Source organism: Nansenia antarctica, assembly GCF_963989245.1.
Source record: "Nansenia antarctica genome assembly, chromosome: 2".
Lineage (NCBI taxonomy): Eukaryota > Metazoa > Chordata > Actinopteri > Argentiniformes > Microstomatidae > Nansenia > Nansenia antarctica.
In genome coordinates, this window is record NC_137675.1 from 28,517,246 (window position 1) to 28,543,310 (window position 26,065).

Genomic DNA, 26,065 nt, shown 5'->3' on the forward strand with positions numbered 1-26,065 from the left:
GCCTCCAACACCTCCCCCCTCCCCTGCCCTCCCACACCTCCCCCCTCCACTGGCCTCCGCCCTCCCCTGGCCTCACCCTCCCCTGGCCTCCCCCACCCCACTAGAAATAATAAATAAATAAACTATGAAAAATGAAATCTGTGAGTAGTGGCAGCAGTGACAGTGTTGTTTTGTTTTTTATAAAAGCCGCACAACATCTCCATATTACACAACATCTCCATTTTACAGTGCATTCTGATTATATTCTGATCTTCTGAGTCTTTTTCACAAGCAGCTTGCTGATGTGCTGATGTGCGTTAATACCAGAGACAGCAGAAGTAGTGTAGAGATGTGTGTGTGTGTGCGTGCCAGCCAATCACAAAGCTCCCCAACGGCCGTTCAGAGTGGTCACCCAAGACAGGGAGACCAGGAAGGGCGTCACAGCCGGCACTCTGGAGGAGCTGAGAGACAGGGTGAGAGAGAGGAAGAGAGAGAGAGAGAGAGAGATTTGATGCAAAACACAATGATTATGAAAATATGCAACACAAATGAAGAGATATTGAGGAGAAAAAACCAAACACATAATACAGATTTGACTTCATACTCACTTAGTTGGACTGTTTCCTGAAAATATCCCTTGGCTTTCTGTCTGTCCAGGTGTGCGAGGCTCTGCTGCTGTCCCTGTCCACCATGTGTCTGTCCCTGGTGTGTGAGGAGGACGGGACTGAGGTGGACTCTGAGGACTTCTTCATGTCCCTGCCTGACAACACTGTCCTCATGGCCCTGGAGCCTTGCCAGACATGGAGACCCCCTGCTGTAGGTTGTCTGTGGCCCGATACTGTATCAATATTAGAGTATTTTGCTAATGTAGTCTCATCCCTAATCTGTGCATCTCAGTGTGCATGTACATTAGCCTGTCGTGACGTTAGAATTATAAGGTTCTATCTCCATTTTTGTCAAAATTGAGTTTTGTACATAATCTGATCCATTAGGTGTTTATTAATGCATGTGTGGTGTTATTTTTTAAAATGTTGACATTTTTGAGTTAGTAATTCATGAAATACAAAGGTTCCATCTCACAAAACATAATGGATTGTAAAAACTTTGACGCTCAATATCTCTGAACTGCCCTAAACGGAGATAGAACCTTATAATTCTAAGCTCACGCTGTGTTAACGAGTTTTACGATTAATGTTTTGTATTTTATTGTGTTGTATATTTCATATATATTTAATGTAGCTTTGTAATCATACTAATAGTGTAGACAGGGAGCAAAAGACACCTTGGTCTCAGTTTTCCCTGGATAAATAAAGAAAAAAAAGAAAGAAAGAAGTGTGTGTGTGATCCATAAGGATCTCGACATGGAATTCTCTGCCTTACCGTCTAAACTAAAGCCTTGTTTCTCTCATCCAAACCCTCAGGGAAAGGCTTACTCCAAACCCCAAGATCAGATCAAGCCCCGGACAGGAAAAGACATCGCATGTGTGACCTTTGACCTGTACAGACTGAACCCCAAGGACCTCTTTGGTTCTCTGAGCGTGAAGGCCACCTTCAGGGGCTGGTATTCAGTCAGTGCAGACTTCAAATGCCTTGGGCCCAAGAAAACCGTCAGGTGAGCAGAGGATATGGTGACTTTGTGCGTGTAAGGGGGGGGGGGGTATTGTTTTTTTTTTTTTTACTAATTACTGCCTGTATATTCAACTGATTCACTCACGTTCTTCCTCTCTCAGAGAAGCCCTCCGTGTTGCCTCCACCCTCCTCCAAGCAGCTGGTCATATTATGATCAGCGCTGATCTCTAAGATCATAAACAATAACATAAATAATGCCCGCATCCTTTTCAGAACTGTTGACAGACTAACAAATCCCCCAACACCCATTGCTCAGGAATTTCACTCAACTAGTAAATGCAATGAGCTTGCATCCTTTTTTAACAATAAAATAGAAACCATTAGACAAGGCATTAGGTCTTCTGTGTCAGGCATGAAAAACATGTCCCCATTAACAACCCCAAATAGGGCGGACATAACAACCATGTCACAATTTAACACGATTGATTACAAGACCCTAGATAAAATCATGTCACGTCTTAAACCATCCACCTGTGCCCTTGATGTCCTGCCAACAAGCTTTTTAAAAAACATATTTAGCTGCATGGCAGGCGAACTAATACAAATAATTAACACCTCCCTTTCATCAGGAATCTTCCCTGAAGCCCTGAAAACTGCAGTTATTAAGCCTCTACTAAAAAAGAACGGCCTAGACCCATTTGTACTAAACAACTACAGACCCATATCAAACCTTCCCTGTACAGGAAAAATTATTGAAATGGTTGCCCACGAACAACTTAGCAATTATTTGACCCTAAATGATCTCTTTGATGACTTTCAATCAGGCTTTCGCCCCCTACATAGCACTGAATCGGCCCTTATTAAGGTCCTTAATGACATTCGCGTAAACACAGACTCCGGAAAAATCTCAGTTTTGGTACTACTAGATCTTAGTGCTGCCTTTGACACTGTAGACCATGACATTCTAATAGATAGACTAAAAACCTGGGTAGGACTTTCGGGCACTGCCCTAAACTGGTTTAGATCCTACCTACAGGACAGAAGCTACTATGCCTCCATTGGCAACTTTGTATCTGACCAAATTAAAATGACATGTGGGGTTCCCCAAGGGTCAATCCTTGGCCCCCTTCTATTAAATCTCTACATGCTTCCATTGGGACACATCATAAAAAAGAACAAAATTGCCTACCACAACTATGCGGATGACACTCAAATCTACATAGCCCTCTCACCGAACAACTATAGTCCCATTGACAATCTCTGTAATTGCATTGAGCAAATAAACGCCTGGATGACACAAAACTTCCTCCAACTAAACAAGGACAAAACAGAGATAATTGTATTCGCTGCACCTGACAAAAGATCGAAAGTCAGTGCAAAACTTGATTCTCTCTCTCTTCACAGTAAAAAACAGGTCAGAAATATTGGTGTAATTCTAGACTCCGATCTAAACTTCAACAGCCACATAAACTCAATAACTAAATCAGCCTACTATCACCTGAAAAACATAACAAGAATGAGAGGTTTGATGTCCAAGCAAGACCTTGAAAAACTCATCCATGCATTTGTTTCGAGTAGACTTGATTATTGTAATGGTCTATGTAACCCCTGCCATATGGGCGGGGCCTGAGTTCTATTTTAAATAAGTGGCGGTATTACCTGTAATAATAAACTATTCAAATTATGACGATCAGTGCCTCCATTAACTATGTGGAAGTATTTTAAATAGGACTTCCTTTTTAATCCCACTGTAAAAAATTGGCCGTAAATTTTACAGTAAAATGCAGGCAGCAGTGCGACCAGTTGAATACTGTACTTTTACGGTATTTCTTATTCTTACTGTAATATTGAAATACAGTAAAATACAAATTTAATAGATTTTACGGTAAAATACAGGCAGCAGTGCGACCAGTTGAATACTGTACTTTTACAGGATTTCAACATCTTACTGTAATATCAAAATACAGTAACATACTGGGCTTTATCATTTTAGAGTAACTTACTGTCAGCGTCATGACTGTTATTTTACGGTATTTTGCTGCCCATAAATTACAGTAATTTTGGAGTTACAGTAACAATAAAAGTCAGCTAAATGCTGTATCCACTTAGTACATTTACAGTGCATTACTGGCAGTAGGCTTGAATGAAAAACTTGTACTGAACAGCAGAGAAGAGTCAAGAGAAGCACAACTACATTTTAACCTATTTATTTTACATGTAATCAAATGTACACAAATAATTTGAACTTGACTGACAAATAACATAAATGCCATCACTTGCCACACCATGTGGTATATGCAAAACAAATAAGAAATGCTGGAGAGAATAGGCTAGGTGCACCAGCTCCTCTACTTCTTGAAAGGAAGTGGGCATCTTTACTTCCTGTCTCATACTATTGGATTAAGTGATTAATCAGGTGTGTGGCACACCCAGCGCACACCTGATTAATCACTACCAATACCAATAGTATAGGACAGGAAGTAAAGATGCCCACTTCCTTTCAGGAAATAGAGGAGCTGGTGCACCTAGCCTATTTGAAGGACATACAGCATTTTTTTTTTTTTTTTGAAATAAAATTAGGATTAAACCGAAAAAAATGTGCAGAGAAAGAATAGAGTAAATTATAACAATCGTATAGAGTGTAGAAGGTCTAGTTGCCTTAGATGGAGCACACATGTTGGCATGCAAGACTCACAGGTCAAAAGTCTCTCAGCAGGAGGTTCATGGAGGGGGGGTCTGCAGCGATGGGGGAGGGGTCTTGGAGCGATGGGGGAAGGGTCTTGGAGGGGGGGCCTGCAGCGATGGGGGAGGGTCTTGGAGCGATGGGGGAAGGGTCTTGGAGGGGGGGCCTGCAGCGATGGGGGAGGGTCTTGGAACCTCTGGACATACAGTGGCGCACATTGGCATACGGGTCGAAAGTCTTTCTCAGCAGGACCCTACAGAGTAGAAAAATAGCTGTTAAGGCAAAGTGACATTTTGGCACCTAGGCCATTTCCACCAATTGATAAGAAATGCAACAGCATTACAGGCATAAGGCACTGGTCGGGTGAATACATGGTGATGGCTACAATCTTACAGAAAGGGAAGAGTTCTGTAATTCCCATCCATTAGTATAGTGGTCTGACATTGGGTGGATTGTGATGTGCATTCAGGTACCTTTTAAAGTAATCTTGCTCTTCTCCAGACTCCTTGGCATCTGGGGATAAAAAATCATTAGTTGTGGCACTTTTACGTCCCCTTCTGGTGAAAATGAGAACTACAGAATGCAAATAATAAAATACTGAGTGCATACTGTTTTCAATAAAAATAACAGGACAATATAAATAAAATATGAAATTACCTGATTTAGTCACCATTGTTCCCCAGGTTGTACTGGAAGTCTGTAAACCTCCTGAGAAGAGTGGACACGTGTGGGTTGACCATTACTGGCTTCTTATGCACTACTCGTCCGGTCCTCTTTGAAGTCACTTTCCCCTTGCTGGCCTTCGTACCCCTGTCAGGATTTATGCCAATGAAGCGCCTGAAAGATTAAACAAAGATAACACATTGCTTAGGAGAGAGACGCTAGCGGATGTTTAAATAAATAAACATCAGGTTTTGTTTACATCAGTTCCATAAACGCGTTTGAAAGAACAACCTCCTTTAATTGAAAAATGCCCAGTCACTGAAAAATGACCAGGCGTAGACACACGGCAATGACCAAAGTCAATGGTACTGTCACTTTGAAAATCTCACCCCTATTGGAATTAAGAGGTCACCATAAAAGTAAAACATTTGAGTGATGTAGTGTATTTGTTTTCAAGTTAGTGTGACTGACCTCTGAATGAATTCAAGAGTGGCTGCAGCCTCTTCTTGATAGGCAAGGTTGAAGACATAGTATGTTGAGAAGAGCGCTGCGAGGCCAGATAACAGGGTTGGTTGTTGGCCTTCGCAAATCACCTGTCCTTCGATGCTCAACAGCCACGGCCCATCCAGAGTGTCATCTAAAGGCATATGAGGGAAGTGAGTGAGCGAGTGAGTATGATTATGTGAATGAGAGTGAGCGAGCAAGCATGACACATACCTCGAATGATCAGCCGAGGACTCCCAGAGAGCGGAAGAGTTGACTCGACATCCACAGCAGTAGTAGACCTCTGCAGGACACACAAATGAGTGACTGAATGATTGACTGAGTGAGCACATGTGAGTGTAACTACACTGGCTGTGTTATAGAAATACTTACGTCTGCATGGAGTAGCAGTCCCTCCTCCCCCTCTCGAAAGTGGGCCATCAGTAGCCTGAGGACCATGGACACCATCCCATCTCCGGTCTTCCTAAGCACTTCTTTCACTTGGTTGTTGGTTGGTGAATTTTTGAAAAAGTCAATTAAGACTTGCCCGCTTTCTTGCAGCGCCTGTGCAAGGACATTGCCAACATGGATGTCGGTCAGCATTTGAAAGTGATCAATGATGCCTTTTTGAGTGCAAAGTAAAGGCCACTTGGCTTTGATTGTTCCAAAGGAAGGGGCTGGTGAGGTGTTCAAGCAGCAGCGCTGCAGGTAGTAAGTCTCCTTCATTAACTTGGACACTTCTTGTCGATCGATGGCTGAAGCTCCTTCTTGGTGGTAAAACTCTTCTATTTTGATTCGCTTTGCTTCTTGTTGGACCTCTGTCTCACCAATTGGGATCTCCGGCTGCCACTTTGTGCACCCGTACATATCTGTGGGGCCCCTCTTCCGTCCACCCTCTGCAGAGTTTGGCTCCTTCCGCTTCTCTGAGCGGCGTCGCACTAAGGTGTTATTTCTGTTCAGGTTTTCGATTCGTGATTTCAACTGTAGGAGTAGTGACTGCTCACCGGCTGACTGATCACCGTTTCCACTAACGTGGAAATCTGCAAAGCTCTGCGGGTAGTCCTGCACTATTCTATGGGCAATACAAAGACACTGTGCTCTTGTAGGATTTTTTTCGACTTTCCTTATTTCATCAGCTAGTATCCTGATCATCTGCCTGCGGTCAGCTGCTGCGGGCCTCTTGCCATTAGTAATGGCTTCCCTTAGGTCCTGTGGCATTTGCTCCCAGGGAATTTGAAATCGTTCAAGCCAAGTAGAAGATGATGGCAGACTCCTTGACCTCTGGGCTGTAGAGGGCGATGGCAGACTTCTTGGGCTGTGGGCTGTAGATGACGAGGACAGACTTCTTGGGCTGTGGGCTGTAGATGACGAGGACGATGCCCAACTACTTTGGCTGTGGGCTGTAGAGGACGAGGACAGACTTCTTGGGCTGTAAGCATCTGATGAGGCTGATGAAGGACTTCCAGGAGGACCAGGCTCTTGAACAACTAATAAACAGACAATACATGATAAACAAAGTATAATATCACTGCAACACATCACTTACAGTTATGAGTATGGAACGGACAGTATGAACATTGTTGGGATACTATTCACCGTACTGAGCAGTTGTCCATGAACTTTCCATAAAAGTTGTAGATTCATTAGTGTGGCATAGCAGAATCATACTAAATATTATAATTTGGATCCAATGCTATACAAAGTAAAAAATAAATATATATATATGTACACTGTAGAATATGCATATATATATACCTTTCTTAAATCTGTCAAAGAGTTTTCTTATTTGGATGGGTGGCAACAAGTCAGACAGTGACACCCCGGGTGCTGTCTCAACATACTGGAGGTCTTCTTTGCTCTCTACGCCGAGTCCAACAAGCCTCTCAGTCAGCTGCTCCACTTTATCAAGGGCCAGATTGGGCAGTGCTTGGGTGATACATTGTTTGATGTCTTCTGCTAAGTGAGACATTATTCTAGACATGGGAAAGAATGGTGAAGGAGAATTACTGACAAGCCACATATTTCATATTCAGGCAAAGGGTAATAATCAGCAAGACTCTCTTGGTCAATACAACACAGTTGTCTCTGCACAGGTGTGGTTGCAAGGCAATAAATGCCTTGATCAGTGAGCCTCACCGATTGGAAATTTTGTGTGACAAAAAATACAGACTCTCCCTGAATTATAATAATTCTTATTTTACCAAATATGAGCCCCACATCATTGCTGTTCATTACAAGACACATGTTCTTTCTATATTTAGTACCCTTCACAATGATGTCATGTGCTACAACAGTGTCAATAGGCTGAAAGTTATGGTGAGAAACTGCTTGTCTAATCTCCTCATTATAGTCTCCAGAGACAAAATCAGTTGTCTTCTCAGCTACAACACGTGGTGGGAATAAGTTGCCAGCACTTAAGAAAGCTTGAAGAAGCTGATGCCTCTCTGCAAGAGTAGAACACAAATTCTTAAAATTGTGTAACTTTCTCGCACACTGCTTAAAATATGTGTGCTTACTCTCAAATCTTAGGGTCCACAGACGAATGAGAGGGCCAAAGCGAACAATCAGGTCTGGGTAATGAGTGATGTAGTGGTGCTTGGGTTTCAGGGGATGATTGGGAAATGCCTCCAATCGAAAATGCAAATACTCATCAATCAGAATGCTTAAATAGGCTATCTGACCAGGGGTAATAGTAGGTGCACAAATGAACTCAACGATCTGCCTAAGTTGCAACACTAGTTGCCACACTTTATTGTCAGTTGGGCTTTCGATCTTATCTCCAACCAAGACTGGTAGCAATCGCAGGAAACACCAGTTCTGCACAGCATGACCCCCAAGCTTCTCACTCCCAGGATTAATCTCACAAGGTTTGTCATGAGCATCATTACCAAGATACTTAAGCTGATTTATTCTTCTGTTCAACTCAGTATAGGTGAAGTGTTTGTCTTTAGTGACAAGATGTTTGATATATAATGCCAGATCATACGACACAACACCTTCAAATAGATCATGACCAAGGCATGGAGGTAAGCCTGGCTGACAAACGTGATAGTACTGGAGTTCGTTAAAGAGAGAGTCAAACTTAATACCTGTAGTATTACCCTGTGCATCATCGCCCTGAGTTTGTACAGCATTTTTGTAGGACTCCACGGTCCTGTTCAAACCTTTTGCTAGAGGGTCAGACTCAAATGCAGTCCTGTCAATGTCACAGTATCTGCAAAAGTGTTTACTTTTGCTAAAGTTCTCCACAAAGCCTCCTATGTTGTGAGAACCAAGATTATCTCCTGCGATAGCACACAGAGTTCCTTTCACAATCCGCCCATCAGGAAATGCAATACCATTGACTTCAAGTTCTTTGAGGTCCTTGACCAACTGGCCCATCACTAATTGTTGACCAAAATACTTAAAGTCAACCTCCCTACAAAGAAGAACAAGTTGCATCTGATCAATGCTAGACCGATTGTGCGGCAAAATGTCTGCGAGCGTTAGGTATACTGCAAGTATTTTGTGCTTCTTTTTCCCAGAACCCAAAGGATTTACAACTTCAAACGAATCCTGGTATAGGACCAAGCCTAGAGTTGAGGCCTCCGTCTTAAAGAGCGGGTTTTCTGCAGCATTCCTACCATCCCAAATGTCCTGAATGACATTTTTGTTTTGAGCACGTGAATGTGTTTCCTGGTGCTGCTTCCTGACTGAATCACATTTCAAAAGAGATTCAATTGTTTCCTTGATGGGAACATACTGCACAAAGCGCTCTTTACCTGCTTCATCCTGACCTAAGCAGATGGGCATAGGCTCTACAAAATTGAAACTCTTTTTAAACACAGTCTTCCTTCTATGATCTGTTTTCAATGTGTATGTGTTGCAAGCGTGAAAGAGGTCTTCTGATTTCACCACATCTATCACATTCTTTATGTCATCCTCTGAAACCCCCAGAGTAACCAATTTCTCCTTTAACTTATAAAGTAGATGCGATTGACTGATGTCATGTACAGACTGAAAATCTTCAATTATAGTTTGAATAACGGATGAAGGAAGCAATAGCTTTGCCTGCAACTTCAAGTAAAACAGGGCCAAGTTTCTCATGAACAAGGCTTCGTCTGCATCTTCAGGGCAAACCTCTGACTGCTCGCCACCCTCAGGGCAAACATCTAATTCCTCACCACCCTCACTGGAGGTCATAGCTTCAAACTGCTCATTTAAATGCAGCTCCCCTGCACCGATCTCACTGCTAGTTTCTAGATTAACAGCAGGTGTCTCTAGAATTGATTTGACCAGACTTGCCTCCGAACAACTTCTATGTGCTCTGGACAGGTGCGATGTGAACGTGGATATAACACGGAATGTCTTATCACACTGTCTGAATGGACACATAACTGTTCCACCTTCTTTAATGTGGGTTTTTAAATGGGAAAAGAACCCAGTCAGATCCTTACATCGGACATTGCACATCTCAACACTGCATATCAAGCTAAGATTGCCACTGCACAATCTAGGCTCCACCACATACTGACGTTTCTTGTGGTTCCTGTACATGTGTAATTTGAAGGCTTGGAATTTTGTAAAGGTTCTCTTACAATCAGAAATGCAACACCTGAAAGAGGAATTAGGAATGTTCCTATGTATTTTCATATGTCTTATATAAGCCAATATGGAGATGGATTCATGCGTGCAAAATTGACAAGGGAACATTTTGGGTGATAATGTGTTATGTTAACTGAAGAAAAGAAAAAAACACAACTGACAGACTACAGACAGGTGGCTCACAGACACTAGACAGGTGACTCACGTGATAACTTGACAAATAAGCTCAGCTCACACCCCTGGAAGGACTGGACACTCACCTGTGGACAGAAAAAAAGGTGTCTGACCAAACATGGCATCCCACTTGATATTCTATGTTATTGTAGTATTATAATTAGGCTATATTACAAATTATAATATGAGTAGGACCTTATGCGAGCACATTTGCTATCAATAAAAGCAAGACAGTGTGATTGCTTTGCAGCTAACTTAGCTGGTAGCTACTACTTATGTGCAGACATTTTGACATCAGATCAAACACACTGACTTAAGGTTATTATACCATAATTAGACAGTTCTAATAACTTACTAGCAATGTAGTTACAGTATAATAATTATCAATTAAAGCAAGACAAGATATTGCAATGCCACGTGGTAACACGTGCTAATGAGATTGTAAAAGCTAGCTGCTAAGTTGGCTAGCTCACACGCGACAGTGGACACACCACGTGCTGACAGTTCGGTGTCAGGACAAAGACAGTCTAATCTAGCTAATGTGATTATGTCACTATATTGTAATGTGACTATAATTGTTCTCACTTACTATCTGTATGATCTCATGAAAGGGGTTTTGCTACCAATAAATACTAGACCAGATTTCGCAATGAAACACCTTTGCAGCCACTGCTGGTATTAGCTAGTTGGTCCACATGTGCTGACATTAAAGCATTAGAGAAAATCTACTTAGTTATACCATGAATACGTTGTACTAGCAATTCGTATAATAGCTAAGTGTAATAACGGCTACCAATGAAAGCAAGACAAGATATAACGTTAGCAATAAGACACCAAATGAGCTGCTACTGGCTAGCTGACGTTACCTTTGTTCACGCACAGTGGACATGTAACGTTAAGTTAACATTACACGTGCGGACAGTTTTGGTGTCAGAGCAAACGTGGTATCCCACTCTGCAGTCTATATTTCTAGTACCAACTTACGTTATACTGCAAATATTAGACACATTACAGTTCTAGCTTTGGTGCTGCCGGTCCTGCGAACGAGGGAGCGGGCTGGTGCATACACTGGCGCTCCTATAGCTAACTGCTACCTCTCTTCCAACCTGCAAAGTGCGTTGCTCGAACGTTCCAGCTCCCAACTAACGTTACCGCGCTCAGCTCACTGTTCCTTCGATATCACTGCTCGACTGCACACGCACTTCTGACTACAAGTATCACTCCGCTGTAATGTTACGTTCTATGACTGTTAAATGAAATGGTTATGAACTTCACACCGCAAAGACGAATATATTTCCACAAATAAAGCTAGACTAACTAGCCAGCTAACATTGCGATGCTATGAGGTTATTGCTATGCAATTGTTCCCAATTAAATCAAACTAAACTACACAATTAGATACATTCAGTAAACATACAGTAGTGTGCAAAATGACATACCTGTTGACTCTTTTGCTCCTCTGGGATGCTGAGTGCTTTCAAAATTATGAAAATCCCGCTGAATTTCAAACGGCTGTAGAGCATGAATACGACCTAAATACCCACAATGCATAGCTTTCCACTGTATTTTACTGTAAGGTGAAGAAACGGTTAATTACAGTGAGATTCCGCTGTAAATTTACAGCAATTTTTTACATGTATTTATGTTTTAATCATCTGAATATGAATTGCCTATTACCTGTTTATGACACAACACAGTGGCTTTAAATACAAATACCAAAGGGTATATATTTATTTACTAAATGCTAAATTTAAAGTGTTGGTAGTCAATTATAATGTTATACAAAGTCAATAGACAATATTCACAATACAATGTCAACAGACAATATCACAATATCACATAACAAAATATAGGCTCAAAGCCTATTCCAATTCCTTTCAAGGAAATAAATGTAATGTTTCCAATAAACTCAAAGTCAACTCAAAGGATTCACAATTGTACAATATATCATTCAGTAAAATAAAAAGGTGGGCCCACACTCACACACACACACGCACTCTGTAACTCAGTCCATTAACTAGTGTTACCGTTGCAGCTGACGGTGCTTGTGAGCGGGGGCCTTGAAACTGTTATGGCCACTTCACTCGTCCACACGAGTCCAAACAAAAGCTCGTGCGTGGTTCAGTACTCACGTAACCTCGTGGGGAACTCGTAGGTAAACGAGGGGTTTGAAAGATGGTGTAAAAAGAGGCAGAGATGAGGGGGGATGAGGTCCAGCGCTCTCCCACGAGCGCAGGAGAATGATTGAAGGACACTGACGCGAAGATTCAATGGACGGTCTCGAGTTACCCCAGGCGATTGGAAACGGTCTCCGTTGTCCAACGGAGAGCTTTCCTTTGGCTTGGTCTCTCGACTTCCAATTCTCTGGTAGCTTCAATGTGCACCAACATCCAAAGAATAACTGTTCGTTGATTCCCGAATTGTTAATACACACAGCATACACAAGTCTTACTTCCTCGACGAGGTCCTCAAACATTCTGACACGCAACCTAACGCTATTAGTACAAAGTCCCGCCCCCTCTCTCTCAGCATACATTTCATTGGCTAGCTCTTCCCGATGGACCAATGAAATAAAGAAATGAATGAATGACATATAACCAATGAGCGAACTCACATTAGAGTTTGTAAACAAGTACACATTATAAACTTATAACAATGTTAATAACCGTGTACATAACCATGAAATGATGCTTATTTATTAAATGGACTTATTTATTGAAATGCTCATAGCTCACGTTAGTAGCTGGGCTACACTCTCCCCCTTCTAAATGTCTGATGTCCTCAGCAGACTCAATAAACAAACTTTAATTCAAAAACATAAAAGGGTGTAGCGTGAGCTGACTTTGCCTACTCTAGGTCTTTCTAATCTTAATAACCACACCTCGGTGGAAACTGGTAAGAGGTTTGTCCCTTGCTCTACCAGGCTCATCATAGGTAAGTCTCATTATTGGATTTACTAATCTTTTTGGCCTAGCTTGTTTAGGGGAACGTTTTGCCTGTGATCTAGTGGACATTCTTCTATCATCTTCCTCACTGGAAACTGGTTCCGCTTCTGAGTCAGTTTCTGGTGCAGTCTCTGGGTTCCGGTCTTCTTGGGTGCAGTGATCTGGCTCTGAACGACTGTCACTTTCTGACTCTGACTGACTGTTGCTTGCTGAATCTGCATGATTGTCACTTGCTTCCATATGTGCTTCACTCTGTCTTGGACTTAGAGTGGACCTTTCTCTTCTCTCCAGGACCTTCTCTAGGTATGTTCGATAGGATGGCCCGTTTGGCCAGCTGCACTCCAGATCGGAAGAGTCAGAGGATTCACATTCGTGTTGTACTTTGTGGTCGGTTGTCACTCTCTTTTCCTTGTCCGTAGTCACTCTCTTTTTCTTGTTCTGAGTCTCTGTTCGAGTTCTAGGCCTTGAGGGCACGGGGTCATCATTTACTGCTACTGGCATCCACACCAGCTCTCCTATGGGCAGGAGATGATCTCGATGTAGGGTTTTGACCCTTCCGTTCCCACTCTCAAGTTTCACCTTGTAGACAGGCAGGTTTGGCATCTTCTCTGTGACGATATATGGAGTCTCACACCATCGATTCTCCAGCTTGTGTTTCCCTTTGAGGCCTAGATTTTTGATAAGCACTCTGTCGCCAGGCTCTATATTCTGAAACCTGACTCTCTTGTCGTATGCCTTCTTGTTGCGAAGATGTGTTTTGTTGGAGGCCTCCGTAGCCATCTGGTAGGCCTTCTGAAGATCTTGTTTGAGCTTGGTGACATATGATGAGTGCTGACGTTCTCCATCATCGGGCTGTGTCCCGAAGCATACATCCACGGGGAGTTTGGCTTCTCTCCCGAACATTAGAAAGTAGGGAGAGTATCCTGTGGAGTCACATTTGGTGCTATTGTACGCATGTACGAGATGTACGACATGTTGGCTCCAGTGTCGTTTATTTTCTTGGCTTAGCGTGCCCAGCATGGACAGCAATGTCCGGTTAAATCTTTCCAGCTGGGGATCACCCTGTGGGTGGTAGGGGGTCGTTCGGGATTTCCTTATGCCCATTATCCTCAGCAGTTCTTTGATCAGTTTAGACTCGAAGTCTCGTCCTTGGTCGGAATGGATTCGAGTTGGTAGTCCATAATGCACAAAATACTTCTCCACTAATATCTTGGCGACTGTGAGGGCCTTTTGGTTTTTGGTCGGGAAGGCCTGTGCATATCTCGTAAAGTGGTCCGTTATGACTAACACATTGCTGATTCCTTTTGAATCCGGCTCCATGGACAGGAAATCGATACAGACAAGGTCCAGTGGCCCAGCACTGACTATTTGGTGTAACGGGGCAGCTTTGTGGCTTGGCCTTTTCCTTAGAATGCACTCTCCGCAGTTCTTCACATACTGCTCGACGTTGGCAGCCATCTTTGGCCAGTAGAAACGGCTTCTTATCATGTCAGTCGTCCTTTCTGCTCCCAAATGACCTAAGTCATCATGCATGGACTTCAAAACCACTGGCCTGAACTCAGCTGGTAGCACAAGCTGCTGGATGTTCTCTCCTGAATGGCTTTGGCTCAAGCGGTACAGCAGCCCATCCTTCATGACGAACTTTCCCATTTCCTTCTTCATGGACTGGATGTCAGGAGAAGGCACTACATCCTTAAGCCAATCACCATGCTTCACTGCATGAATCGTCGCTCCAATCACAGGATCTTGGCCCTGAGCCACGATGAGCTCTTGTCTGGACAGCTGTCCAAGAGTGTTCATGTGCACGCTTGTGGGGAAAGCGTATACGTCGGGCACACACTCAGGGGACGCTCCAAGTTGTTCCGCAAACCTTGGTGAGGCTTGGGAGGATCCCAGGACACCGACCTGCTGGCAGATGGACTTGACACCAGACTGGGGTATACTCTTCCAGTCGGAATCCTCTTCTCTGGGCTCCAGCCTTGACAGTAGGTCTGCATCGATGTTATTCCGGCCAGGTCTGTAGATGATGTCAAAGTTGTACACTGACAAGTCTGACAGCCAACGATGTCCAGTTGCGTTGAGCTTTGCAGTGGTAAGGACATACGTCAGAGGATTGTTGTCTGTACGTACCGTGAAACGGGCTCCATATAGATAGTCGTGGAACTTTTCGACGAGGGCCCACTTCAGTGACAAGAACTCTAGCTGGTGGATGGGGTAGTTCCGTTCTGAAGAGCTCAACTTTCGGCTGGCGAATGCCACTGGCCTCAGGCCTTCTGGGTAGTTCTGATAGAGCACTGCGCCGAGGCCGGCCAGACTAGCATCCACATGCAGGGTGTAAGGTTTGCTGGGGTCTGCGAACGCCAGGACTGGGGCGTTGGTGAGGCAGTGTTTGATTTTCTCAAAGGCCTCAGTGCACGACTGGTCCCATCTCTCTCCGAAGGGTTCTCGCTCATCCAGGTACACCTCACTTTTTCCCTTTCCAGGTCTTTTCCCACGCTGGGTGGGGGCGTACCCCTTCGTTAACTCCGTAAGGGGACGGACAATGGGTGAGTAGTTGTGGATGAATCTACGATAATATCCACAGAAACCCAGGAACGACTGCAATGTCTTCAGGTTGGTGGGCCTAGGCCAGGCGGTGACAGCCTCGATCTTTCCCGGATCGGCAGCAACACCATCAGCCGAGACGATGTGGCCGACATATTTGACCTTTGTCTGACAGAAGTGGCATTTGTCGATCGAGATCTTGAGGCCAACTTCTCGGAGTCGGTCGAGGACTTTCAGTAGTCTCTCCTCGTGTTCTTCCAATGACTTGCCAAAAACGATCAGGTCGTCGAGATAGACCAGTACTTGGAGGAGGTTCATGTCTCCGACTGCTTTCTCCATCAACCTTTGGAAGGTTGCAGGCGCTCCTGTGATGCCTTGGGGCATTCTTTCAAACTCATAGAATCCGAGAGGACAGATGAACGCAGTTTTTTCCTTGTCCTCTTCGTTCATAGCTAATTGGTAGTAGCCACTCCTCAAGTCTAGGACAGAGAACCATTTGCTGCCAGACAGAGAATCCAGAGCCTCGTCGATCCGGGGCGTGGTGTACTGGTCAGGGACAGTTCGGCTGTTCAGTGTACGGTAGTCGATACACATCCGGATCGCTCCATTTTTCTTTCTGACAACGACTATTGGTGAAGCATATGGGCTTCTGGATTCTTTGATGATGCCCCCAGCCAATAGCTTCTGGATATGTTGTCTCACGTCATCGATGTCTGCAGGTGCGATGCGCCTGGATCGTTCACGGAAGGGTCTCTGGTCTGACATGCGGATGCGATGCTCCACTCCTTTTGCCAGTCCCACATCCAGTTCGTGTAGGGAGAATGCGTCACCTCTCTCAGACAGCTTTTGTCGGAGTCGTGCTTTCCACTCTTCAGGAACAGGTGAGTCTCCGAAATCGATCAGACTTGTGTCAAAGTCCTCTGAGGCTGACGGTTGTTTTGACACCGCTGTGACTACATCGGTGCGGCACAGGCGGCCTAGGATGGTTCCGACAGGTATGGTTGCATCCTTGAGGGACTCATTCTGGATAAGCACTGTGAACCGGTTCACATCAACCGCATGACTTGGAATCACCATGGACTGTAGGAGCACCCCTGCAGGGAGAGGGCTCATGGAGGAGGATTCCACCATCAGGATCTCATCGGGCAGTGGCTGCTTTGTCTCCACTTTACAAGTAGCCTGAGAGCTGCGTCCAGCAGCTAGTGCCAACGAGCCGGGACCCTGCCACCTCACACATCCAACTTCATCCTCCTTTCCTTCCTGAACAACGTCTGTGGACTCTGGGCAGGGGCTCTGAATGCCCAGGGTTCGAGCCATGAACACTCCGGTTTTATTTTCACATAGCTGAGCAAGACGTTTGGGAAGGCTGGCTTTGGCATTGGTGCCAAGGATCACAGGAGTCTGGTCAGGGCCTGCTGGATCTGGACAAATTAAAGCTAGGACGGACATGGTGGTGGGAGTTCCGGCTACTTTCTTGGGAAACTCCATATCTACCACTACATAGCCTAGATACGGATAACTAGAGTCACTCAATCCCCAAATGTCTAATCTGCTCACAGGGTTGATGGGTACATCGGACAGGTAACGCTTATACCAGAACTCAAAAATTATGCTTACACGTGAGCCACTGTCTAACAGTGCGTCACACATGTGTCCATTGACCTTTAACGGCTCCATGGATGGGGGCCCTATTAAGCCTTCTGGCAGGTCTGGTGTCTTAACGTTGCCTACTGCACTCTTCTTGCTGTCAACGTTAACATTAGCTTTATCAGCAGGATGGGCTGACTCTGGGTTGTTACCTCTGACAGTTTTGAGAGCACCAATCAGCTTCTGGATTACTTTGCTTTGATTCTCAGGGTTTCGGCACCTTCCTGCAACATGTCCATTCTCTCCACAACGATAGCATATGTACTCCTTTGAGTCAGCTGCTGGTCTGGTTGGGGTGTTTGGAACGTATGCTCTGGTTGGGGTGTTTGGTACCGTAGGAGTGCTGCCGACGGCCATCACCGTTGATTGGGTTGCCGTTGCATGGAACTTTTTTGAGTTCATTTTCTGTGTCAGATGTTGCACTTGCTTCCTCAGAGCGAAAACTTCAGGATCATGTCTAGTCTCTGTGACCTGGGCTGGTTTCTTACCCCTTCCTTCTGGGATTTGGTTTGGGTTTGTAGCCAGTGTCGCGAACATTGATTTCATTTCCTTAATCTCTGATCTTAGGCTATGGATCTCTGACAGTTTGTTTTCAGCTTGTGGTTGGGCGTTGACTGAGCGCACCGTAGCTGGATTTAGTTTAGCTCTGGAGGCTTCATATTCCTCTTCTGTGCGGATCTCTCGCAGTAGGTCAAGGAACGTGGGCGGGTTATCCTTCCGTTCTCTCAGTCGCAGCTGGATCAACATCAGGTCAGCATCTACTGCTCCTTTAAGCAATTGCTCCACTCGAGCTCGATCCATGTTATTGGCCGGTAGGCCGCCTCGTTGTACAACTTTGGAGAGAGAGCGCTCCAGTCTTCTAAAGAAATCAGACAGTTTTTCTCCAGATTGTTGGCGCTGCAGTCGGAACGCGAAGTAGAGATCATCTCCAGATTCCGCCAGTCCAAATGCACTTTCCAGAGCTTCCAAGCACTTTCCGGGGGTTATGTCGGTGTCGGATGAGCGCACAGCCTTCACTACTTCATATGCCTGCCCCTTTAAGCTTTCCATAATCCTTCTCCGTTTCTCTTTGGATGCACAGTCACTCTCCTCCACCATCAGGTAAGCCTGCTCCATCCAATGGTCGAATGTTTCTTCCCCGGCTGGGGTAGGCACAGTACCTGAGAAGGTGCGCAGACGTCGGTATCCTCCACTTTCTGATGAGGGCTTCACGGTTTTGTCTAGCAGGTCACCAACTGCACGTAGGATGGACTCTACGGAGGAGGGGGCTGCCTCTGGGTCGGTGAATAGAGCCTTTACATCTCCCATTGACTTGCCCTCCGCTTGAAGCAAAGCATGTAGCTTGGTGGTGAACTCCTCAGTTTCTACTTGAACTTCCGGCACAATATAGATTGGCCATGCTTTTTCTCCCTCTGCTGGAGGTATTTCCGGGGGAACAGCTGGATCAGTTACTGTTCCTCGGCACTCACAGAGCACCAGGAGGTCATCTGATGTCTCACTTACCATCCTACCTCTCACACGCACACGTCCCAATCACTTTATAGTCTGTAGAACTTCTTCTATTTTTGCTATTTCTGTGTTGCCTGGGACAACAATCATAAGCGCGTTCTTCTCATCTACTGCCTCTCCTCTACACCAGTTCTTTAACTTGGTTACAAACATAGTGTTTTACTTTACTTATGGTTGTTGTTCTAAACTTGAGTTGAAACTTTTGTATTTGACTGAGTTTACTATTTAGTTTGTTTGGAAACCACGTGATCTCAGCGGAGCCTCCAATGTAACCCCTGCCATATGGGCGGGGCCTGAGTTCTATTTTAAATAAGTGGCGGTATTACCTGTAATAATAAACTATTCAAATGATGACGATCAGTGCCTCCATTAACTATGTGGAAGTATTTTAAATAGGACTTCCTTTTTAATCCTTTTAATGTATTTATGCTTTAATCATCTGAATATGAATTGCCTATTACCTGTTTATGACACAACACAGTGGCTTTAAATACAAATACCAAAGGGTATATATTTATTTACTAAATGCTAAATTTAAAGTGTTGGTAGTCAATTATAATGTTATACAAAGTCAATAGACAATATTCACAATACAATGTCAACAGACAATATCACAATATCACATAACAAAATATAGGCTCAAAGCCTATTCCAATTCCTTTCAAGGAAATAAATGTAATGTTTCCAATAAACTCAACGTCAACTCAAAGGATTCACAATTGTACAATATATCATTCAGTAAAATAAAAAGGTGGGCCCACACTCACACACACACACGCACTCTGTAACTCAGTCCATTAACTAGTGTTACCGTTGCAGCTGACGGTGCTTGTGAGCGGGGGCCTTGAAACTGTTATGGCCACTTCACTCGTCCACACGAGTCCAAACAAAAGCTCGTGCGTGGTTCAGTACTCACGTAACCTCGTGGGGAACTCGTAGGTAAACGAGGGGTTTGAAAGATGGTGTAAAAAGAGGCAGAGATGAGGGGGGATGAGGTCCAGCGCTCTCCCACGAGCGCAGGAGAATGATTGAAGGACACTGACGCGAAGATTCAATGGACGGTCTCGAGTTACCCCAGGCGATTGGAAACGGTCTCCGTTGTCCAACGGAGAGCTTTCCTTTGGCTTGGTCTCTCGACTTCCAATTCTCTGGTAGCTTCCATGTGCACCAACATCCAAAAGAATAACTGTTCGTTGATTCCCGAATTGTTAATACACACAGCATACACAAGTCTTACTTCCTCGACGAGGTCCTCAAACATTCTGACACGCAACCTAACGCTATTAGTACAAAGTCCCGCCCCCTCTCTCTCAGCATACATTTCATTGGCTAGCTCTTCCCGATGGACCAATGAAATAAAGAAATGAATGAATGACATATAACCAATGAGCGAACTCACATTAGAGTTTGTAAACAAGTACACATTATAAACTTATAACAATGTTAATAACCGTGTACATAACCATGAAATGATGCTTATTTATTAAATGGACTTATTTATTGAAATGCTCATAGCTCACGTTAGTAGCTGGGCTACATCTACTAAACAGGCCTATCTAAAGGAGCTGTTCGTAAATTGCAGCTCATCCAAAACGCCGCTGCTAGGGTCCTAACAAAAACAAAGAAATTTGAACACATTACACCAATCCTGAGATCCCTGCACTGGCTACCAGTCTCTCAGAGAATTGAATTCAAAATCCTCCTAATTACATACAAATCACAAAATGGTCTTGGACCAAAATACATATCAGATCTCCTCCCACCCTATATTCCCGCAAGGTCCCTAAGGTCAGCTGAGACAAATCAGCTAATAATTCCAAGAGTAAAAACAAAACACGGTGCAGCAGCTTTCAGTCACGCTGCTGCATGCTCCTGGAACAAACTCCCTGAAGAAATCAAACAGGCCCAAACCCTTAAAATATTTAAATCTAAGCTAAAAACCTTCATGTTTTGCACCAGTTATGATTAAACACAAACACTTCTATCAATGTATTTTTTCCATTAACTATTGTCTTTTTAAATGTTTTATCTATTTACTTCTTATATTTGCTTTTATTCATTGTAATTTTAATTTTCTTATGCTCCTCTTGCTGTATTTTTAAATAATGCATGTAAAGCACTTTGAATTGCCCCTGTTGTATGAAATGTGCTATACAAATAAACTTGCCTTGCCTTGCCTTGTTTTTTTGCAAGCTTTATAAATGAGGCCCCTGATGCCCATTAGAATACTCTGATACCCAATTCAGATTTGATCTGAGATTTATATTTACATTTCTGACATTCAGCAGACGCTTTTTTATTTATTTATTATGATCTGTAAAGGCAAGGAAGAGCTGGAGGCCATGCTGGAGTCCAAAGGCGACCAGGTGGACCTGTTCTCCCTCGCCCAGGAGGACGAAAGGTGGCACAGCTCAACAAGGCCCTGCTGGACTTTGACTCCCGGGTGGGGCCTGGCAAGCTGCACCCCAAGCACCGGCTCATCCCCGACTGTGGCCGCAGCACCAAGATGCCCATGTATCAGCTGTCACTGACCATCAAGATGCCCATGTATCAGCTGTCACTGACCATCAAGATGCCCATGTATCAGCTGTCACTGACCATCAAGACGCCCGTGGTGTTTGACAAGCTACACTCAGAGGCGTGGAGCATCAGTGCCAAGCTGCACTGGTTCGTCTTTGGGCATGCGCCCCAGGACCCGCGGGAGAAGTTTGAGATCTACTACAAGCTCTTGCCAAGCTGCAATCAATGTACACCTTCTCAGAGAGGACGTTTGAGAGCATTCAGTCAAGCCCTTTCTCCATCAACCTGGATAAGAGCACATCAAGCTCCAATAAGAAGGTGCTGTCAATCCTTGTTGGTTACTTTAATCAGGAGCTGAAGCATGTGGTCGTCGAGCACCTTGGCTCCATTGAAGTACTAAAGGGCACTGCTGAACATCTGGAAAAGGCCCTAGTGACCTTTTTCAAGGAACACACAATTCCATTTACTAACATGGTTAGCATGATGATGGACTCCTGCAACGTCATGCGAGGGAGTAAGTCCGGGCTGGAGACCAGGATAAGGTCCAAGTACTGTCAGAACCTCCTAGATGTTGATGGAGATTCCTGCCACCACATCCACAATGCCGGCAAAATTGGAGATATACAAGATCCACAGTGATATAGTGGAGATATACAAGGACCACAGTGTTGGTGAGCGGGCAAAGGCCAGGATACAATTTTTCCACCAGGACCCCCCCAAAAATTCTTTAAATTAATCTAATATTGTAAAGGGGGGCCTCAGCCGCCAACAATCTTATGTGATTAATCCTCTTGTATACTGTATGTAGCCCAAAATACATATTGTATTTAATCTCTCTCTTCCAGGAATGACGCAAGTTGGGAAGGACAGGAAAGAAAGGGTGTGGAAGAAGCTCTGGTTTGAGAGTCGCAACACAGACCTCCAGCTGAGCATTTACCTCGGCGTCCTTCCCATCATGAAGGAGTATGTTACGGTGTTCCAGGTGTGTGTTTTCACACTAATGAATTAGTGAATTATCAATCTCTGATAGATAAACTAAATAGGCCTATCCTTGTATTCTCTCATCAGTTAGATTGTGATATAAACAGACCCTCAACTGCATGTCTGTGTATGGTAATAGAATTGTTGTAGCATTTTATAATAATGCCATTATTCACAGGGCAGCCAAACCCTTGTCCACAAGCTGCATGACAAGCAGCTTGAAGTTGTGAAAACCTTCATGGGGTGCTTTATCAAGGCTGAGAATCCGCATACCACCCCAAAGAATATCATGGAGTTGGATTTCAAGGCCAAAATGCTGCCTCTCTGTGAGCTGTATGTCGGACAGGTGGCGGAGAAACTGAAGGCAGGAAATCCACGTAATCAGGTTAGTAAATGTATTAAAAACGGCAAATCAAACATTTATAAATTTCTCCAGCTAAAATGATTTAATTGCAATCGTTTTAATGTTTTACAGAGTGTGCTGCAGTTTCTCGAAACAGCGAAGACTGCATACATGTCGACAGCAGCCTATATGCAGAAAAAGCTGCCACTGGACAGCAGGACCCTGCAGTCACTGTCTGCCTTGGACCCATTGGTGAGGGGACACTCAGAGACGGGCATCCTCCTGAAGTGGCTGGCAGGGATGATGAGCCACTTGGTGCCACACCCCAATTTGACATGCCACTGGAAGTTGTCAAATTCAGCACAAATTCCACCCTTCCCCTGTACACTGATGGGGACAACATGGTTAACTGGTGGGCAAATGTCATTGACACTGGAAGGTACCCAGGCCTCAACCATGTGGTTCGAGCAGCGCTCTCCATTTTCCATGGACCAATGGTGGAGTCATCGTTCAGTGCCATGGGAGATATTATTGACTGCAAAAGCACCAGAATGAGCATGGACACCTTTAGGGACAACCAATCCAGACAACCAAGTATGCCCTCAGGTCCAGGGGTCAGACAGCAATACAGATGTTCAGGAGAGAGGATGTCAAGTTCTCAAAGGTAGACAAGGTCCTATGCAGGAACATCCACACTGCAGGCTCAAAAGACAAGGCTCGCAGACAATAGGCCCTGTTGAAGACAAAAGGGAGGCAGGAAGAGTTTGGTTGCCAGCCAACAACCAGTGCTGCACAAAGCAGGAAGACTGCAGTGGAGGATGACAGGCAAGCCACAGTGAGGCACATGGCTGCTCAAAAAAGAAAAAAAAGCACTGGAAGTGCTGGTACAGGCAAAGAAGGCAAAAAAGCACAAGTGATGTGCTTGGTGGGATGGACTTCATCAGAATTGGTTTTATTTGTTAAAAAATAAATGTTCAAAATATATTTACAGAGCATCTTCTCCTCTTTCATTTGGGAGAGTAAGTCACCAAGGATTAGCCAACAAGTTTTACAACTTCCATATAATGATGGTGGCTTAAACCTACCGAACCTTAACATTTACTTTCTGGCTGCCCAATTTACCCAGATTAGGCAGTGGTTCTCTAGCTCATCTAGCGCATGGTCAAGACTGGAATCTTATGACATTCTTCCATATGAACTGAGATACCTGCCTTATATTGGTTTACAACAGGTTAAAAAAATCACAAATAATCCTATTATTATTAACAGTTTACTAATATGGAAGAACTCCCATAAACGTATGGGTCACAAGGAACACCTTTCGCCCTATACTCCTATCTGGAGAAACCCCAATTTTACATCTTGTTTTAATGATGACACCTTCAAGTCTTGGTACGACAAGGGGATAAGGGAAATAACACATCTTTACGACAGTGGTACATTTGTTTCTTTCCTTCAGTTAAAGTCAAAATATAATTTATCTTCCACACATTTATTTCGATTTTTTCCAAATCTGCCATATGATACAGACAACTCAAGGCACTCTTGAAGAACTCAAGCCCTCCAAAATAGAAGGCCTTATCAATAAGGAGGTTCAAAGTTCTAAATGTATTTCTCAAGTTTATTTATCTCTGCTTGAATGCTTGTCTACAAGTACAGATGCTACGAGGTGTAAATGGGAAAAGGATTTAGACATGGATATAAGTAAAGAGGACTGGTCTTTCTTTTGTCTTAAAGTTCATAAATGTTCTTACAATATGAGGCACAAACTCCTTCTTTTTAAAATTTTGCATAGAACTTATTATACACCTGCAAAACTTTATAAAATGAATAATGAAATTATTATTATGCAAAAAACAGAAAGGGGACTTTTACCATATGTTTTGGTCATGTAATTTGTTGTTAACATTTTGGAACTTTGTAATTGACACGATAGCATTATGTTTAAATATTCACATTGCAAAATCATCTCGCTTGTGTCTTTTAGGCACAATCAATATGGATCCTTGGAATGAATTTAAAAATATATATATTGATCTTGCTTTGATTGCTGCAAAAAAGTGTATTGCAATCCATTGGAAATCCGATTACTCTCCTACAATATCACATTGGTTAAATGAAATCTCTAGCTACATTCCATTAGATAAAATATACTATAATATAAGACATAAGAGTCAGGACTTTGTAAAAATATGGCAACCACATATAGATTTTATGGCAAGAAGGGCAGCTTCAGGTACTATTGTTTGATGGACAGTGTTTCTTGTAGGGATGCACAGTGATGTGAATTGCTGTTAATATCATAGCGCATCCCTAATTAATGTATTATTGTGTGTGTGTGTGTGTATGTAGGCATGTGTGTTTTGTCTTATTATTATTATTATATTTTTGTTGTGTTGTCGTTGGGCGTTGCCGCACAATGGTGGGTGGGGGGGGGGGGGGGTGGATACAAGGGGGCGGGGAAACAAGAAAAAATGTGTTCAATTATATTGTAAAAATGTTTGAATCTTTGAAAAAAAAAAAAAAGAAGAAAAAAAAGAAGAGGCGGCCCCAGGTCATCCAGGAGTTCCAGAGCCCCGCTCCTGACGGCCCCACGATCATGCTGCTGTCACTCAAAGCTGGCGGGGTGGGACTCAACCTGACAGCCGCCTCCCGTGTTTTCCTCATGGATCCAGCGTGGAACCCTGCAGCAGAGGACCAGTGTGTGGATCGCTGTCACCGCCTGGGCCAGAAGAGAGACGTCTTCATCACCAAGTTCATCGTGAAGGACTCTGTGGAGGAGAACATGGTGAAGATTCAGAGGCAGAAGCAGGATCTGGTGGACAAGGCTTTCGGCTCCAAGAACCCCACCGACAAGAAGGCGTCACGCATTAATGAAATAAAAGCCCTCATGGAGCTGTAGACGTCCCTACGTATGGGAACCTTGTTAAGAAATTCCCATTTTGAAGTTTAGTTTTGATACTGTTTGTTGTGGAATGTTCTCTCAGCACATATGTCCATCGTTACATTCCCACTCTCCACACTGCCCTTGGTTAACAAGTCTCATGATACATTTACATTTTTGGGCATTTAACAGATGCCTTTATCCAAAGCGACTTTTCTTTTTTGGGATTGATGTGTGGTTTCATGTATGTGGGAATAAATGTTTTAAGTGACAAAACAAAAAAACAAAACAAAAACAAACAAATTATATTTACAAAATAAATACATCTTTCTTCTAATTCTAATAGATGCGTTTTCATTATTGTTACCGCTGCTTCATAGGTCTGAATAACACTGACAGGCTTTATATGTGTCCCTTGAACAGAGCTTGTATAGAAAAATTATAGCATGCATCATAGGAAGGTGCCTGGGCGCCGTGCAATGATAATTTCCGTCGTTTTCAGTGAAAATAATTTTGTCACCTTTTTGGGCCAGCACCCCTGCATTCCCAAAAAATTT

At 43.7% G+C, this 26,065-nt stretch overlaps 1 protein-coding gene across 1 annotated transcript; it reads left to right on the forward strand.

Annotated features, from left to right (window-relative positions):
* Positions 1-367: 367 nt before the first annotated feature.
* On the forward strand, positions 368-1,779 carry LOC308150070 (lipid transferase CIDEB-like; the record flags this gene model as incomplete). The annotated part of the gene is made up of 4 exons (XM_080522937.1): positions 368-452; positions 637-795; positions 1,401-1,591; positions 1,710-1,779. Exons 2-4 carry the CDS (start codon positions 670-672, stop codon positions 1,777-1,779), a joined length of 387 nt encoding a protein of 128 aa, XP_080379063.1. The 5' UTR covers positions 368-452; positions 637-669.
* Positions 1,780-26,065: the final 24,286 nt, after the last annotated feature.